The 17304-nt window shown below is 58.5% G+C and overlaps 1 protein-coding gene across 7 annotated transcripts in view; it reads left to right on the top strand.

Annotated features, from left to right (window-relative positions):
* The first annotated feature begins 4480 nt into the window (after nucleotides 1-4480).
* The window catches only part of RBFOX1 (RNA binding protein, fox-1 homolog (C. elegans) 1), a 1380973-nt gene continuing 1368149 nt past the window's right edge, over nucleotides 4481-17304 (top strand). For all 7 annotated transcript variants that reach the window (XM_012731793.1, XM_012731784.1, XM_012731788.1 and 4 more), the window contains exon 1: nucleotides 4481-4508. In XM_012731793.1, coding sequence (XP_012587247.1) covers nucleotides 4500-4508 — 9 coding nt within the window. In that variant the 5' untranslated portion in view covers nucleotides 4481-4499. The remainder of the gene's footprint in view (nucleotides 4509-17304) is intronic.

The following is a 17304-nucleotide window of genomic DNA, read 5'->3' as shown; positions in this document are numbered from 1 at the left end:
GAGACGAAGCCTGTTCCTGTCATCTGTGGTCGAGCCCCTCCCTGCTGAAGGTGGGTCAGGGTTAGAGCATCAGATCCCCAAGCAGCTTGGGGAGATGCTGAAGTGAGGTCCCCCCCGCCCCCAGACAAACAGAATCTGCCTTTCTGACAGGATCCCCGAGTGATGCACAGGAAGGTCTGAGCAGCTCTGACCAGGCAGGCTTCTCTCCTGAGAAGGGGCCAGGCAATTACAGCCGCAGAAGCGATCCAGATTGAACCGATAATCAGAAACCGCTTAGTGCTCAGGGAAAGGGCCCTGTTCTGGGAACAGTCCAGTGAAGATGTTTATTGTGAAAGGTAATTCCTGCTCGGTGTCTGGCTCAAATTGTGTATGTGCTGGCAGTCGGTGCTTTTCAGAACGCCTGGTGGCTCCTGGCTTCTGGCTTCTCTCCAGTGACCCTTCCCTGCCTGTCTGTGACCTCTGCCCTCTTGTCTCCCGATCCCCCAGGCCCAAGGTTAACCCGGTTCATTCCTGAACAGGAGAGCAGAGTGATTTAGAAAGCTGGGGGAAAATAAGCAAAAATAAGCTGGAAGCACACTTCTTTTTCATGACTGCACCCTCAGTTTTAGGCTATTGAAACACAGCTGCCTGTTATTGTTTTCAAGTCGCAGGAACCTACCTCTCCAGGATTGTCGGGGGACCCCCTCCCTGAGCCCGGCTGACTCCTCGAGAGGCACCCTCAGAGCAGGGCCGGGCGGCGGGGGTGGGGGTCGCCACCCCAAGGCCTGGGCGTCGTGCAGGAACAGCAAGAGGGCAGCTCTTCCCACCTCCCCACAGCCCGGCCCTGCCTCAGGATGGAAAAGGGGGTGTTGCTGGCAGGTGTGGGGTCGCCAGAAAGGAGGGTGCTCTTTCTCTCCAGCAGGTGGAGATGGAGGCTGCCCAGAGACGGTTGTGGGGACCCAACACAGGGAGCAGATGGGTGTGGGCGTGGCAGACCCCCCCCCACTGGAAGGGGGGAAAGGAGCTGAGCCTGGGGTGCAGGGGTGCCCCTGCAGACACATCCAGGGCACCCGCAGCTGGAGCGCCGCAGCCTTCCTGCATTACGGGGGCTGGGCATACCTCTGTCTCCCCCCGTATTTAAAGGGTGGCTTTCTTCTTGACGCCCCCAACGGCATAAATGAAGCTTTTTATTTGAACGGGGAAGCCTGTTTACTGTGATTAGGCATTTAAAGACCCTCATTAGTCGTCTTTGCTGGACCTAATACTCAGCAGTGTCCAAATGAGAGGCTTTCAGCCCCGCCGCCCCCCACCTCTGCACTCCCCCCTCGTCTCTCTCCTGAGCCCGGCAGCCTCATGACCACACGCTTGACCCAATGGGGCCCCATTGCGTTCTCTGTGCAGATGGGGAAAACATATACTTTTTCCAGTTAGGAAAGCTAAGAAGCAGTCAGGCCACCCGGCTTGCGAGCACACAGCTCGCCCGGCTGTGCCATTATCCAAAAATAGCCCGTTTCTGTTTGCAGAGTAGATGCCTTTAAATACGCATTCTCTTCAAATGAACGTTCATTAGTCCGATTTCTCCGTGGTGGGCTTGGCTGGCCAGGGCGCGCCCAGCGCTGGCCGCCCCACCCTGCGCAGGAGAGGCCGTGCTGGTGGGCGCACTTTGGACGGACAGCGGCCGCGGAGTAAAGGGAGGCTGCCTTGTGCTTCGGACGGGCTGCCGAGGCGTCTGAGCTTCTGAAGAAGCGACTGTGGGGCAAGCTCTGAAAGCCACAAGCCCTCGCTGCCAGGGACCCCCGGCCCCCTCTGCCGCCCCGACGGGACGTGGCCGACTATCGTTCCTCTGCAGAGGGAAGACACGAGCACAGCAGGCTGGTGACCGCATGCCAGAGGTGGTCGGCTGCCCAGCTGTCACCGCGCCCCATCAACTCCGAGGGAGCGGGCGCTAAGTATGACTTTCCTGGTGTTTCCAGCCAGGGCAACCCTGGGGCGGGCCCTGTTTGGGTACTGGGCAGGCGTGCTCTTTGGGCTGAAGTCCTGCGCGTGGCCCGAACCTGCTCTTCCGTGCTTGACCCGTAGGTGGATTTGAGGCCGCCCCAGTGGGGACAGTGCTTACTCCAGCCTCGGCCCGTGCGGGCGCTGTTGAAATGGGAGGCCAGGCCAGCCTCGGGGGCCGTCTCAGAGATGAAGCTGATGTCCGAGGGACTCTGGTATGGGGCACAGTGGCAGCTGGGCACGGTGACCACCTCTGGGATGCAGTCACCAGCCTGCTGTGTGTGCCCTGGCAACTTCCCGTTGTAGAGGAATGGGACGTTAGAGGAACCAAGGGTGGGACAGAGATGGGTGTGCCTTTGACCCAGGAAGGAGTCTGTGGTAGTAGCTCAACAGAAAGCCGTGGCAGACCTCTCCTGACCCGCCCGCTGCTCCCCTCAGCAGTGGACTTCATCCATCTGCCTGTTCTGCTCCCCACTCTGTCTCTGGGGAATCCTCTCACCCTCCGCATCTCTGGCCTGTACTCCAGTTATGTATGAATAAATAAATAAATCTTAAAAAATATTTAAAAAAAAGTGAGGTTCTAGTCAGTTGTGCATTGGGGTATTTGAGCATGCGTGTGCGTGTGTGTGTTTATGTCTGAACTGGTGCCATGAGCTTAAGTCAGAAGCTGTCAAGTTGCTCTGGCTTGTTGCACTGTTTAAATACAGGGTTCCAATGAACTGGCAGGATGCAGGCAGCCTGCCCCAGCTAGCACTCCTGTCCTAGATCTCTATGCCTTGCCCGTGTCAGACATCACTAATCGATCCCAGAGCTCTCTGAGCTGAGTCTTGCTTCCAAATCTTTCTGGACTTGTAAATCTGGTCAGCACAAGAAATTGTTCTGAGACGAAGCCTGTTCCTGTCATCTGTGGTCGAGCCCCTCCCTGCTGAAGGTGGGTCAGGGTTAGAGCATCAGATCCCCAAGCAGCTTGGGGAGATGCTGAAGTGAGGTCCCCCCCGCCCCCAGACAAACAGAATCTGCCTTTCTGACAGGATCCCCGAGTGATGCACAGGAAGGTCTGAGCAGCTCTGACCAGGCAGGCTTCTCTCCTGAGAAGGGGCCAGGCAATTACAGCCGCAGAAGCGATCCAGATTGAACCGATAATCAGAAACCGCTTAGTGCTCAGGGAAAGGGCCCTGTTCTGGGAACAGTCCAGTGAAGATGTTTATTGTGAAAGGTAATTCCTGCTCGGTGTCTGGCTCAAATTGTGTATGTGCTGGCAGTCGGTGCTTTTCAGAACGCCTGGTGGCTCCTGGCTTCTGGCTTCTCTCCAGTGACCCTTCCCTGCCTGTCTGTGACCTCTGCCCTCTTGTCTCCCGATCCCCCAGGCCCAAGGTTAACCCGGTTCATTCCTGAACAGGAGAGCAGAGTGATTTAGAAAGCTGGGGGGAAATAAGCAAAAATAAGCTGGAAGCACACTTCTTTTTCATGACTGCACCCTCAGTTTTAGGCTATTGAAACACAGCTGCCTATTTTGCCCAGAGGTGAGGGGCTGGACCCGTCCCGCTGGGGCTGCCCCGTCCCACAGGACTGTCTGTTGCCCCCCCACCCACCCCACCCTCTGCCAGTTACCGAGCTCGGCCTCCAGGTCAGCGGGGGCTTCCTAGCCTAGGTGTGGCCGGGGTCTGGGAGACGTAGCTGCAATGCTCTCGAAGCGGGAGTTTACGAGCCTGGGCCTGCAACGTTTAGACGCCGGAAAGTCATTTCCAACGGTGGCGACCCGGGCCGCGTGGGCAAGGGCCGGGGCCCCGACCTGTTTCTCCCCCGCAGGGCCGCTCCCAACCTGGACGGCCCCTGTGCTGGCCGGGGCTCCTGCTCGGTGCCAGGAGAGCTCTGCGTCACCTGGCCCGGCCTGCAGGGCAAAGATCTCTTCCAGAGCCCGATGAATCTTCATGAAGAATGGAAATGGCTTTCCCCCTTCATTTTAATTAACATTATGTCTACATTTCTGGGATAATGGATAATTAAGTGAGTTCCCTTGGCATTACAATGTTCTTGGAAATAATTTATGGTTTCGTTCGCTCTGTGAAGGCTGTTTGGGTTGGTGCTGAAGTTCCATCATAAATATTTCCGAGGAGGTTTGCCTGTCCGTGACATATGCGCGTCCGGGCCCAGTCCCCGAGCGTCTTACGGGAGCCGCGGCCCACGCCGCTGCCCGGGAGGGGCTGCTTTGGGTCACGGCCGCTGAGAACCTTCACTGGCCCAGCAGCCTGGGGCGGCGGCCGTGTGGCCCGAGACGATGTCTGGGCCTTCTGAGCTGGCCTGCGTCTGTCTGTCCGCAGGGACGCGGCAGTAACAAGCAGACAAGCAGGGTGTGTGTTGCCCAGCCACTGAGAACGGCCGGCTCGGTGCCAAGGGGTGCTGTCTGCACCCCGGCTTTGGCTTTCGGAAAGAAGCAGCTCTGGATTATGCCAGGGGAGGAAGGTGCAGCGCTGGGACCTGGGCTCCCTCACCCACGTGACCACTGGGCACCCACGCCGCCTGTCATGGAAGGGGTAAGCCAAGGCATCTTGGGGGGACATTATATAGCCTCCCACATCACCCACACATTCTGGGGGGTTGGGCTTGGAGGTCAAGGGAGCCAGGCTGGGGCAGATCCCCTCGGCCTCCCTCCCTGGGGCCCAGGCTCCCGTGGACACTTCCCCTTTCTGAGCTTCAGCAAAGTCATCTTGGGGAGTCAGCATCATGCCAGGCTGGTGGAGGGTTAGAAAAATGAGGTGAGTGGCTCAGGGGGGACCCCGGGATGGCCTGATGGCTCCGCGTCACTGACTCTGCTGTCGTTCGGTGTGACGGTACAGACTCTCACGCTCTGAAACACCCCGGGGTCAAGGACATATGAGGCAGCTGAGGGCAAGCACACCTGCCCGCTCCCGCGCTCACTTGAACTGCTGCCTGGCACTTCCTCTGCCTCTCTCACCTGTGCAGCCCCGCTGGAAGGGCGAGGTAGCAGGTAGCACCTCACGTGGAGAGAAAACCACGCAGCTCGGACGTGATGCTTCTGCACCCCAGAGCGTTCCGGGCCGAGGCCACTCACGGCTCGCATCTGCCGCTCGGGGGACCCAGGGGCGGCAGCCGTGGGGGTCTCTGCGGGGTGGGAGGAGGAGGAGGCGGGGTGGGCGCTGGGCTGGGCTGGGCGTGCGGGACTCACCCTGAAATTTCAGGGCGCCGATGTTTCACGCGTGGCCGCTGGCCTTTGACTCAAGGCCCCAAAGGCTCCCACGCCTGCCGGCCGCCCCCGAATCTGGAGCAACCTTCTCTAGCTCCGTCCTCAGCTGCCCGGCTCTCAGCCTAGCAGGCCTCGCCTCTGCGCCAGCCCCGAATTCTCGCAGCCGGCCAGCCCTTCCTCCCACGGCCCCAGGACCCGGCCGGGCGCCTGACCTTCCCAGCGGCCTCGCCTCCTGCCGGCTCAGGGCGTGAGCGGGGCCCGTCCTGGCTCTCCCGGCCACTGTCCAGCTCAGGCTCTCTGCCGCCATCCGGCCGCCCATGTCCATGGCCTGTGTCCAGCCCACGTGGGGTCCCCTCCGTCACCAGTGGGGTGAAGAGGCGGCCGCGGGGCCTTCTGCCGAGGGCGTCCCGCACCCAGGCCGCCTCAGGCGAGTGCACCCCAGGTCTTCACCTGGAGGGGCTCGCGGAGGTCCCCTCTGCCCGGCCGGCCGGCCAGCGCAGGGTTTGCGGACCCGCGTGTGAAACACGCTGCTGTCCGTGTTCGTCTGCTCTTCCACCATCTCCTGTGTGTGTCCCTCGCTGGTTGATGGGCGAAGCAGGCTGTCAGGACCCTGAGCTCTGCTTGCAAGTGGGTGCACGGCCCGCCTCCAGCCGCGAGTTTGAGACGGCGCGCTGGGTGACTGCTCGAGGTGGGTTTGCAAAGCAGCAGCCTGTCGCCTTTCCAGAAAAGCCAGGACTCGGGCTTCCCCTCCGCCCCACGGGCCCGCCGGGGTGCCCTCGCCTCGCCGCACCTTGAGGCTCTGTCTGCCCCGCCCGTTGTCCAGCCGACTCCCACGTGGCTGTGCGCCGGCCAGCCGGCGGCCGTTGGGACTGCTGGCCGCTGAGTGTCGCTTCTCAGGCGAGCTGCGTTTGCCTCGGTCAGTGGGGGTCAGCGGAGCTCCTTCCTACAAAGGGTGACCCCATGCGGGGGTGGACTGCGCTGTGCCGCCGGAGGGCTGTGGTTTGGGAGCAAACCCCAGGGCTTCTGCATCCCAGCCTGTACCGCGGGTCAGTTTCCAGCCTGACGGACCTTCAGGCTCCGCATTTCTGCAGGGCACGGGCGATGGTGCCGTGCGCAGAGAGGTGTCGCGAGAGCGTGAGCTGGAGTGCGCACACTCCTGGAAGCCGCTGGGTGTCCTCTCTGTAATGCCATTTTCTTAAGATTTATTTATTTTTTAAGAGGTTTATTTATAACGCATACAAGAACTGGGGTACAGGCCACAGGTATGGGGGTGAGAGGATTCATCAGAGACAGTGGGGAGCAGAACAGGTGGATCGACCGGAAAACACTGCTGAGGGGAGCAGCAGGCAGACGGGAGGGTCTGCCGCACCCTGGGGTCCCTCCCTGGCCGGGGTGGGACTCGTGCTGCGGGCTGCGATCGCTTCACGGTGCTGACACGTAACCAGCCCCTTGGGCTACCAGGGAGGCCCCTGAATTGGCATTTGAACATTTTCCTTCATCCTTTGCTATCACTGTCCACAGTGGGTGAGCTGAGCCGCTCATTTCCTTATTCCTGCGCCCAGCTCTCAGCACCTGCTGTGTACCCTGTGCCATGCCAGGCATTGGGGTCGCAAAGAAGTTGAGAGGAGGGACAGACCCTGAGCCCTCAAGTCCCACCTGCGACAGCGGCGACAGCGATGACTCGTTGCCTTCTCCTGCAGAGCTGTCTCCATCGTGCCTGAGTGGGAAGTGGCTGCGGTGCGGCTGTCCATTGTCCTTCCCGTCCTCTTCCATTGTCCTTCCCGCCCTCTTGCACCCCCCCCCCCGCCACATGCACACACCGCGAGGTGCCTCGGATCTGCGGTCAGGACTCAGAGTTTGCAGGTGGCCTTTGTCTGGCCCTTGTTTGGCTTGTCTGTATTCCGCACCTAAGTGCCACCAGCCGGTGTCTAGCGTTCTGCTCTGGCCTGTTCCATGCAGCATAATCCCTTCCAGCTCGTGGCGTGATTTGACAGCTGCGTAGCGCTCCGCTGTGCACACGCACCACACCTTCTTGATGTCCTCATCTGCACTGGGGCACTTAGCTCTTTCCGTAGCTGGGCTGTTGCAAACAGTGCAGCAGTCAGCACGGGGGTGCAGTTTTGCATTCAAATGAGCACTGTGGCAGTCTTCAGATAGACGCCTGGCGTGGTCGCATGTAGCCTTTTTTTTTTAAAGATTTATTTATTTATGCACACAGAGCTGGGGTACAGGCCAGGGGTGCAGGGGCAGTGGGAGGATTCTCCAGAGACAGAGCGAGGGGCAGAACAGGCTGACCGACGAAGCCCACTGCTGAGGGAGCAGCCGGCGGGCCAGGAGAGGTCTGCCGCACCCTGTGGGTCAGCTCCGGGGCAGGCGGGGATCGAACTCGTGCTGAAGCGGCTTTGGCTTCTCAGTGCTGTGCTCCGACCCACTGTGCCACCAGGGAGGGTCCACGTTTAGCCTTTTAAGAGGTCTCCAGGGCCTCCCTGGTGGTGCAGTGGGTTAAAGCGCAGCACCATGAAGCTCGCTGCCATTGCTTCAGTGCGAGTCCGATCCCCGGCCAGGGAGTGACCCCCAGGGTGCACCAGACCGCTCCTGACCCGCCTGCTGCTCCCCTCAGCAGTGTACCTCATCAGTCTGCTAGTCATGTTCTTCTTCCTCCTCGTTAAACTGGGAATGGGGCTCGTGGTCGCCACGCAGGGCAGGCCCTCGTCCTGCCTCCAGAAAGGCCGTGGCCAGGCTGGCAAGCTGGAGTCCTGGGGGCAGGACCTGGCCGCGCCCGCCGCCCTGCCCTGCCCCGCCCCGCGGAAGTGGGGACGTGTGACAAGTCAGAGCCCAGGAGGGTATTTCTGTCTCCTGTGAACTTGGACTTGGCAACGTTTAAAACCCTTCTCCTTGATTCTAAAACTAGGTCCTAAGGGAACCTGCGAGACAAGCTGTCAAGCAGCCACGAAAACGTTAGATAAAGTGAAGGGAGCGGAGGAGGTGCCTCTCCAGGCCTCGGCCTCAAGACAGTGGGAGGGGCGCAGGGATCTCGGTGGGACAGGAGGTCCTGGCGCGGCCTGGCCCGCTCGGAGGCCTCAGCAGAGGCTCCTCCTCTTAGCCCTGGGCCCACGTGTGACCCCTATAGCTGGCTGGGCAGGAGTGGGCAGGCGGGCACGGCTGGGCAGGGCTGGATTGGGCTGGGCAGGACTGGACAGGGCTGGGCAGGACTGGGCAGAGGTAGGCAGGCTGGACAGGGCTGGACAAGGCTGGGCAGGGCTGGGCAAGGCTGGGCAGGAGTGGGCAGGCTGGACAGGGCTGGACAGGACTGGACAGGACTGGGTAGGGCTGGACAGGGCTGGGCAGGACTGGGCAGGACTGGGCAGGATTGGACAGAGCTGGGCAGAAGTGGGCAGGCTGGGCAGGGCTGGGCAGGGCTGGACGGGGCTGGGCAGGACTACACATGGCTAGACAGGGCCGGACAGGGCTGGGCAGGGCCGGGCAGGACCGGCAGAGTGGTGTTTCACCCTGTAACTGTGTCAGCAGTGGCCCAACTCAGTCCCTGAGACAACCCCACACAACCACATGCATTTTGAAACATTCTCTAGGAAAGCAATTGGCAAACTTTCTCTGTAAAGATCCTGATAGCAAATATTTTGGGCTTTTCCGGCCATATGGTCTCTGTTGCAACAGTTCACACTGCACTGTGGGGGAAGGCCCTGGGGTGTAGACGCGTGGGTGTGGCCGTGCTCCAGTGCCGGCTTATTGACAAAACGGGTGGCAGGCGGATGGCGGCGGCCGACGGTGGCGGGATACACGGGCGGAAGGTGGGTTGCGAGGACCTGGGCCACGGGTGCAGATACCCGCCCACGGCAGCCTCGGCCACCGGGCCCCGGGCCGGGCAGCAGCTGGGCAGGAGTCAGCGGCCGGAGGGCCCCCCCGCACCGGCTGCAGCTTACGCATCTGGGGTCTTGCTGGGGCTCTTCCCACTCAGCAAAGGGGGTCTCCCCGCCGTCACCCACACAGCACCCCTGCGTCAGCCTGTGCCGTGCCCCGCAGCCCTGGCCCACGCGTGCCCGTGTCCCCACGCCGTCGCTCCCCACACGGCCCCCGGCCTGGAGGTGCTCGAGATCCAGCCGCTGCCTCACCTGCCCCTGCCACGGGGTGGGGGGCCGCGAGCCGCCGCCAGAGGGGTGCCCTCGGGGGCTGACCGGAGGCCCCCGGGCCAGCTCCTCAGAGGTGCCCGGGAGGCGCGGCCACGGCTGGGCATTGAAACTGGTGGCGAGTTTTAAGCAGCGATGTCACAGGAGCTTAAGGACACGCAGCCTGACCCTTCACCCCGTTCTTCCCCAGAGGCTCGCAGGAGGAAGTGGGAGACGGGGTGCCGTGGTCTGGGCACCTCCCTCCTGGACCCCCCTGCTTTCCTCTGGGGCACGGCTCTGATTCCAGCCGACACGCCTCTTCACTTCCGAGGCCGCCAGCTCAGCGAGGCCACCGGCTGGCCCCAGCTGGCGTCCATTCGCCACCTGCACCCTGACCTCTGCGGCCCGGTGTCCGCCGGCTGACCGCTGTCCTCCCAGCGGGCCCGTGGGGTCACGCCCCTCTGCTGGGAAGCCCAGCACCGGAGCACGGCCGAGCCTCCCTGGGCACCCCGGTGCAGCTGGCGTCACTCGGGCCGGGGTTGCTGCCCTCTGCAGGGGAGTCGGGCAGCGCCGGGGCGCTCAGCCGCCCGCCGCTCCGTGGACGACCCTTTGTTCCATCCAGGGCTGCTCCGAGTGAGATTCTGCCTCTTAGCAGCGCTGGGCCCACCGCACGCTCACTGCACCCCTCCTACGAAGTGGGGGGTTGGTCTGGCCTCTGGGCCGGGGCGGCAGGCTGAGCCCGAGGCGCTGCCCGAGGCGCTGGCAGGGCGTCCCTTTGAGGCCTCGGTCAGTCAAACTCGCAAGGGTGCGGCTGCAGGACCCTGCTGCGGCCCGGCCCCACTGTGGCGGCCCAGTTCTCCAGCGCACGCCCTCAGGGCAGCTCTCCTCTCCCCTGCCCTGGGCAGCCTGCAGGTGCCAGCCTGGCGTCTGGGCTTGGCGGCATGGTTCAGGGGCAGGCGGGCCCCCACCCCCAGCCCGCCCCCCCCCCCCGCCGCCTCCCAAGCGTTGCTAAGCACTCGGTCTTCCTGTAGCGCCTCAGGATCCTGACAGACCGAGGTATGGATGGACCGTGACTTCCCGGAGCCGGAGCCAGGGGGCCGGCGGGCGTGTGTGTGCCGGGCGGGAGCCGCTGGGGGTCGCAGCCCCTGCTCGGGGCTGCGTGCGTGTGGAGGCGCGTGCGCCGGCTGGCGGGCGCGCGAGGCCACCCTCAGCCTTTGCTGCTGGGCCCGTGGTGGGCGGGTGGCCGAGCTGGCTGGTGCTCCTGCGGCCTGCGCGGGGCTCTAGGCCACGCCCCGCGGCCACGCCCCCTGCGGCGATGCTGGCTGTCTTCGATCAGGGCCCTCTTGCCACCCGAAGATGAAGGCCCGGACAGGTCACACGGACTGTCCCCCTCTCCCACAGCCCCCAGTCAGAGAGGGGCTCTCGGGCCCACCCGACCCAGCCCCTGTCCCCCAGGCCCCCACCCCAGTTGGCCTGTGCCAGGGCTGGGTATGAGAGGGCCGTGTTTGCAGGACGGCTTTACCTCCAGGAGAAGGGTTGGACGAGACAGGCTGGCTGGAACGCCAGGCTTTCACAGGCGGCCTCCCTGCTCAGGGCTGACACGGGAAATGGTGTCCCCGAGTCACGGGGGGCTGTGCAGTGGGCCTCTGCTCCTCGGATTCGCAGGGACCCAGGCTGCCGCATTCTGTGGCCTCGCCGCTGTCACAGCCTTCTCCAAGGCGACGAGGCGAAGGGCCCATGTGGACAGCTGTGTGGCGGACCTGTCCCCAGCCCTGTCCACCTACCTTCGTCCTGTGGCCATGCCTAGCTGCGGGGAGCTGAGAAACGGGCCCTGCCTGTCCCTAGGGCGGGGAGAAGAATGCAGGGGAGGTGGAGCGCCTGTAAGGGGCAGGAACCCCGCCCTCTCCAAGGCCAGAGTGCCGGGGAAGGCTGGGACTGTGGAATGGCTTCAGTTTCATCGCTTTCCCCTCCAGAAGTGACAAGGTCAGCCTTAACAGCAACGCAAACAACGGTGAAAAGAAAGTGAAATTACTCGTAGGGCTCAGGATGTGCATGTACCTCAAGCCGATCTGATAGTAAATGTGACCGGAGCATAATGCCGTGGCCATGCTCCCTTGAGGCAGTTCCACCCTCTGCTGAGTGACGTCTCCAGAGGCAGCATCCTCAGGCCCTCACAGGCAGTGCGTCTCGAATCCTCACACAAGCCTGCACTCCGGGTCCCATCACCCCACTTGGCTGTTAGCCGAGACCTCCGGGCTTTGCGCTCATGCTCGGTGCTCTACGCGCAGCACCTCGGACAGAGCCTGACCTGCAGGAAAGTGGGGTGCAGGGAAGAACTTCCTGTCTTCAAGAATAGCGGGGTTCACGGTGTGGTTTGCCCAAAGTCCCACGACTGGGAACGCAGAAGCTAGATCCCACTCAGGTCTGTCTGGCTCCAAACTATGCTCTGTAGAGTAGAAAACATCGGCCAAAGTAGGGTTGAACCTCATGTGCCCAGGAGGAAACAGTCCCACCTCCTGTGACTTGTTTGATTGTTCTAAATACCTCTGCTTGGCTTGACTTCACGGAACCTTATTCCCTGGAAATAAAGAGAAGATTGCTGCTATGGCCCGCGTGGTGATGTTCAGGGCCCAGGAGGACGCTGGAGCCCACCCTCTGGACTTGGCGTCTTGCCCCCAGGGCTTGAAGTTTCCGGGATGCCGGGGGGTCAGGATGACCTTGGCTGGCCTCCACCCTCCTAGGGCCTGTGTCTTTCTCTGTAGAGCAAGCGACTTAGAAGGGAAGATTTCTGAATCCCTCATGGGTGGTTGTCTTAGACAAGCAATTTAAAACCCAGGTCCCAGTCTTAGGGTCTGGGAAGTAGATCATGGTGTAAGACCATGTCAGAAGAAATGGCCTTGTGTCCACGCCTGGCTCAGCGTGTCTTCTCTGACAAAGTCAGCACCATCTGGACTCTTTTAACTCTCCCTGAGCATCTTTGAGTTCTCATGAATGCTGAGGAGACACACAGCTGTAACTCTTCACACTTCCTAAACCATGAGCCATGTCCAGGGGTCTGCAGGAGAGCCACCTTTATCCCGTGAGCTCTACTTTTGGGTTGGCCTCAGTTTCCTCTAACTCCGCGGTTCAGTCTTTTAGAAGTGCTGGTCAGGACCTGCAGTCCAGCCCTCTGTGGCCCTGGAGGCTCCCTCTGACCCCTCTTGCTGGCCACAGGCGTTCCCCCTCCTTGCTGGCTGGCCTCTGCAAGTCAGCTTAACCGTGTTTGCTTCTGTCTTTTCTTGTTTCGTCGACATGCAGGAAATGCAGACCTGGGTCTTGATTAGCCATCTCCCTTGGTTCAAATTTGCCTCGGTTTTCAATTCAGCATGGTGGCATGATGCTGGGGCAGTGTCCTCCTGCCATTGAAAGGTCCTGGGAACCTCGTGTCGCTGGCCAGGGCCCTGGAAGCAAGCTGTGTTCTCTCAGGGTGTTGCCTTTCTGGGAAGAGGTGAGCAGCCTCTTCCCCATTGTCTTACCTGTCCTGCTACTCAGCTGTTCAAGAGACACAATCCTGCTTTAAATGCAAATTGCCAAAGGTGCTGGGGTGTCCCGACCTCACTAAGAGAGAGTTTGAGGCTTGCAGGGAGCCTGGAATTAGTTATAGGTGCTTGCACACACACACACACACACACACACACACACACACACTTCCTTGGAGATGGGAATCTAGGATTCCTGCCCTGACCCTCACACAAAGCTGTGTGGATCTGGGCAGCCATTTACCCTCTCTTGATTCCTTTGATATGAGTGTGAACATAAAACTTGGGCTCTTAACCAGATCTCTGAATTTCTCTGAACTTGCTGTTTTTCTCATATACGATCACTTGTAGTTCGGGAACAGGTGTCAACCTTGAGCACCTGTGTGGTGCTGGGCACACGAGTTCATTCCTGTGGGTTCCAGTTTCTTAGTCTGTGGAATGAGAGGGCTGACAGTCTTTGTGGAGTTGATGTGAATGGAAATGTCCAGAGGCACAGCATAAAAATGCACCAAAGCAGCGCTGCTTCGCCCTTGTTTTCATCCTGCTCGCCCTCCTCTCCTTTGCTTCCATTCCATCGTCGTTCCTTCTTTACGCATTTCCCTCCTTCCCAGCTTCATTGTCATTGTTACTGTCACCTCACTATTAAATAAAACCAAGTTATGTCCCTGAAAGTGCTGCATCATCTATGAACATTACACATGCTGCAACAGCTGCGATATTCCAGGTAGACCCGCCTGATGTGAAACTCGGTGTCGGTATGTTTGAGAGAGAGAGAGTGTGTGTGGTGCGTGCGTGCAGCCTCTTAGATGTACTCAGTGGAGGAGCGTGGCTGTTGGGCAGGTCAGATGTTGTGTGTCCAGGCCTGTGGTGAACAAAATGAGTTCGCCCGTGGCTGGGGAATGCAGCGGTCGGAGCTGGGCGACTCCGCAGGAGGGGGCCGAGCAGAACACTTCAACGATGGCTAAGAAACTTACAAATAAAGCTGAGATTCCTAATGTTTAATTTCAAGAGACTGAATATTAACATTTAATTAACTCCCGACTGCTAAACCAATATCAGGTCTCGGTAGAGGAGTGGCCGCCTCTCTGGTGTACAGCAGTCACGAGGCTACGATCCTATTAGTGACGACAGCCAGACGGCAGCTCCCCCAAGACAGGCTCCACACTCTCTGTGCCCCCTTAGGCAGAGAGAGATCCATCTCATCTACCTGTTCCTGGAACGAGAAGAGGAACCAACACACATTGTCTCAAACTTCTCCTTACCTTGTTCTCATCTCTGATTACTGGCCAAGTGCCTTAACTTGCTTCCTACCTGGAGAAGGGAAGAGCAATCCCCTCCTTGCTATGCTCCTTCAGTCTGTCAGAGGCAACAGATAGAGAACGCCTGACGGAAAGACCTCGTCCGCTGTTCTTGACTGGATGTTCCCTCCACTCATAAGTTGAAACTCTGTCCCCCCAGTAAGACCGTGTTAGGGTGTGGGGCCTTCGGGAGGTAATTACATTTAGACAAGTTCTTGAGATTGGATTCCAGTGATGGAGTTAGTGTCCTTATGAGAAGAGGAAGAGACTAGAATTCCCCACCTCTCTCTGCTTTTTGAAGACTCAGCAAGACATTGGCCATCTGCAGACTGGAAGCAGGTTCTCCCCAGATCCAGGGGCTGCTGACCCCTTGGTTTGGATTTCCCATTCTGTAGAACAGTGCAAATAAATGTTGTTTATAGTCTGTGGTTATTTTGTTATAACAGCCTGAACTGAACAGACATCAAGACTCAGTTCTGCACCAACTTCATTTCCCTCCTCTGTCCCCCTTATGCCCGACTATCCTGACTTTCTTAGTTCCTATTAAGGACCAAGATGTATTCTACCTTATGATCCCAACATGTTGCTCCCTAGTCCTGGAATTTCTGCCCCTCCTAATCCTCTGTCCATTCCTCTTACAAGTCTCAGCTCACATGCTGCCTCTCTAAGGGTTTTTATTGGCCTCCTAGATAGGTCAGATTTCCCATCACATGTGCCCATCCCTCCTTCATTCCACTGGACTTTAAGCTTAGAAAATACACATTTCTATCCTCCCCGTCTACTTATGTCTAAGGAGAGAGTATGTGCTTCCTTTCACTGCCTCCCAAAGCCATCAGAGCTTCACACTTTATCTTGCGTCCTCCAATGAGGTAGGTCTCTACTAGGTTAGGCCTCTACTCTGAGGCTGGTGGGTGATGATGATGGTGATTATAATGCCGGTGACAGGTCTGACAGCACTCACCACTGCAGCAGAACCCCCCCCCACCCCCACCGCCAGATTGGCACGCAGTTGGTGTTTCACATCTGCATGGGGCTAAACAGTACACTCTAGATGGTCACAGACAGCTACTGCCATTCGGCTCATGGACTGGGGGAGAGTTTTATCTCTTTGTGAAGGCATGTTGAGGTTTGGTTCACTATTATGAAAGGTTATAATTCGGAGGGGTCAGAATGTGAACCCTACCAGCCTTGAGAGCAAGATTCTGAAATGCGAAGCTTTAAATTGGAAGGGAAATGGTCTTGCCATTGCCAAGCCATGGCCAGGACGAGATAGTTAGGGCTGGTTTCGCTACTCTGGCCTCAGGACCTTTCTCAACCCACAGTGACTGCTTGTCTGTTGTTTGTAGATCCTCAAACAGTGTGTGATGTCATCAGGGCCTCAGAGAATCATATGGGATGAGAGATGCTATGATGGTTCCACAGCTTAGGTTTCTGGAATGAGGCCAGAAAAGTGGATCCCAGGAGTGAGAGCAGACTAGATCAGGTCAGGTCTCTACTCTGAGGGTGGTGGTGCGATGATGATGGTGGGTGGTGATGATGGTGATTATAATGTTGCTGATGGTGATGAAGGTGGTGATGGATAGTGACGATGGTGTTGCCGCAACAGTGGCAACTCACCTTTAACGAGCACTAACTACTCCAGCTAGTGCTGCCTTACTGGGGTCACTAAAACTAGCTCCATTGTATAGACAAATAAACTGAGGCATAGAGAGGTTAGATAATTTGCTTGTGACTTGGTTGTTTGCCTAGCAAGAGGCAATACCAGGTTTCAAAGCTGGCTGTGTTTGACTCCAGCCCTGGGATGCCCCATCTCTGGTCTCCCTTGCTTCTTGTTTCTAGATGAAGCTGTCCGAGACCATCTCAGCACTCATTAGTCTGCTAGTGTTTATTGTGCGTCTACTATGAGCAAAGTATTATGCAAAGCCTTACGTTTTTGAGTTTATGTTCCCAAGGAGGGGGGAAATGAATTAAATACAGACACACACGTAAATTAACTAAAAAGATTACAGAGTCTTGTAAATAACATAAACAAAAATAAACAGGATTTTTGGTGACCAGCTGAGGGGAGGATGGGCCATTATGTGGGAGGTTGAGGGAATTCTTCAGGGGTGACATTGCCAGAGACCTCAAGGTCAGAGGGACCGTTAGGCAGTCTCATTTTCCAGCTCTCCTCATTTGCTCACTTGCTGTCTCTGGGACTAGAGTCCACCTGAGGGTGCAGACCTCAGGACATCTCTGGGGTGGGCAGCCCCGACAGGGTCTGCCCTGCAGGCCCCCTGGGCATGCTCCTCAGAAGTGGCTCCCGTCTCGTCCCTTCCAGCCTCCCCAGAGCCGAGGGGCTATCACGTTGTCTCGGTCCTATTTGGTTTCAGAACCCTCATGTAGCTGAGAAGGTGGCTCCACTCTGGGTCTCTGGGGACCAATTATGAAGCTGCCCTCTTCCTTTTTCACCACTGAGTACAGCCATAAACGGATGCCGAAAATCCTAAATCCAGTTAAGTGTTATTTGCTTGAAATATTTGAAAGAGCCAGCTTGGCCCATCTTCAAATATTTTGTTAGCTAATCAAAGCCAGATTGCGGTCAGAGGCCATATCTAAATTTATTAGGAAAATTAATAGACCATTTAGATTTTATTGGAATTAAGCGAAAATACGATAAGCAGTCACACCAGCAGATAGTCATTAATTATTACACTGACCTGCATGATGGGCTCATAATGGAATATTGACTTCTAGGTAAGTCACGAGGCCCTAGGACGAGCAGGACCAGCTAGAAGGGCATCCCAGTCCGTCTGCTTGAGGCTACTCGGCGGGCACTCAGTTGGAGCGACTTCCAGTAAGCACTCACCTTTCCTCCTCCCCACAGTACCTGCTGTGCATCTGCTGGTCCCTGGGAACACATGCAGTGAGCACAGGGCCTGAACCCCGGTCCCAGGGCATCCGGCTGTGTGCTTGTCGACAGTTACTTAACCTCTCTGAATCTTGGTTTCCTCATCTTGAAAACGAGTGCGCAGGACGACCGGGGTGGTGATGCGTGTGGCCCAGCGTGGCCGTGACGTTGTTGTCACTGGTGCTGGGATGGACGGGACAGCTCAGACTACCCATCGCCACACCTGGCCTCGGGCACAGCTGACCCCTCCGTGGCGCGCCTGGGACAGCCGAGCTGGAGTCAGAGAAGGTCTTGA

Source organism: Condylura cristata, unplaced genomic scaffold, assembly GCF_000260355.1.
Source record: "Condylura cristata isolate star-nosed mole 26May11 unplaced genomic scaffold, ConCri1.0 scaffold00032, whole genome shotgun sequence".
In the NCBI taxonomy this organism is placed as follows: domain Eukaryota; kingdom Metazoa; phylum Chordata; class Mammalia; order Eulipotyphla; family Talpidae; genus Condylura; species Condylura cristata.
Note: the sequence above shows the minus strand (reverse complement) of the source record. Positions and strands in the feature narration are given on the sequence as shown.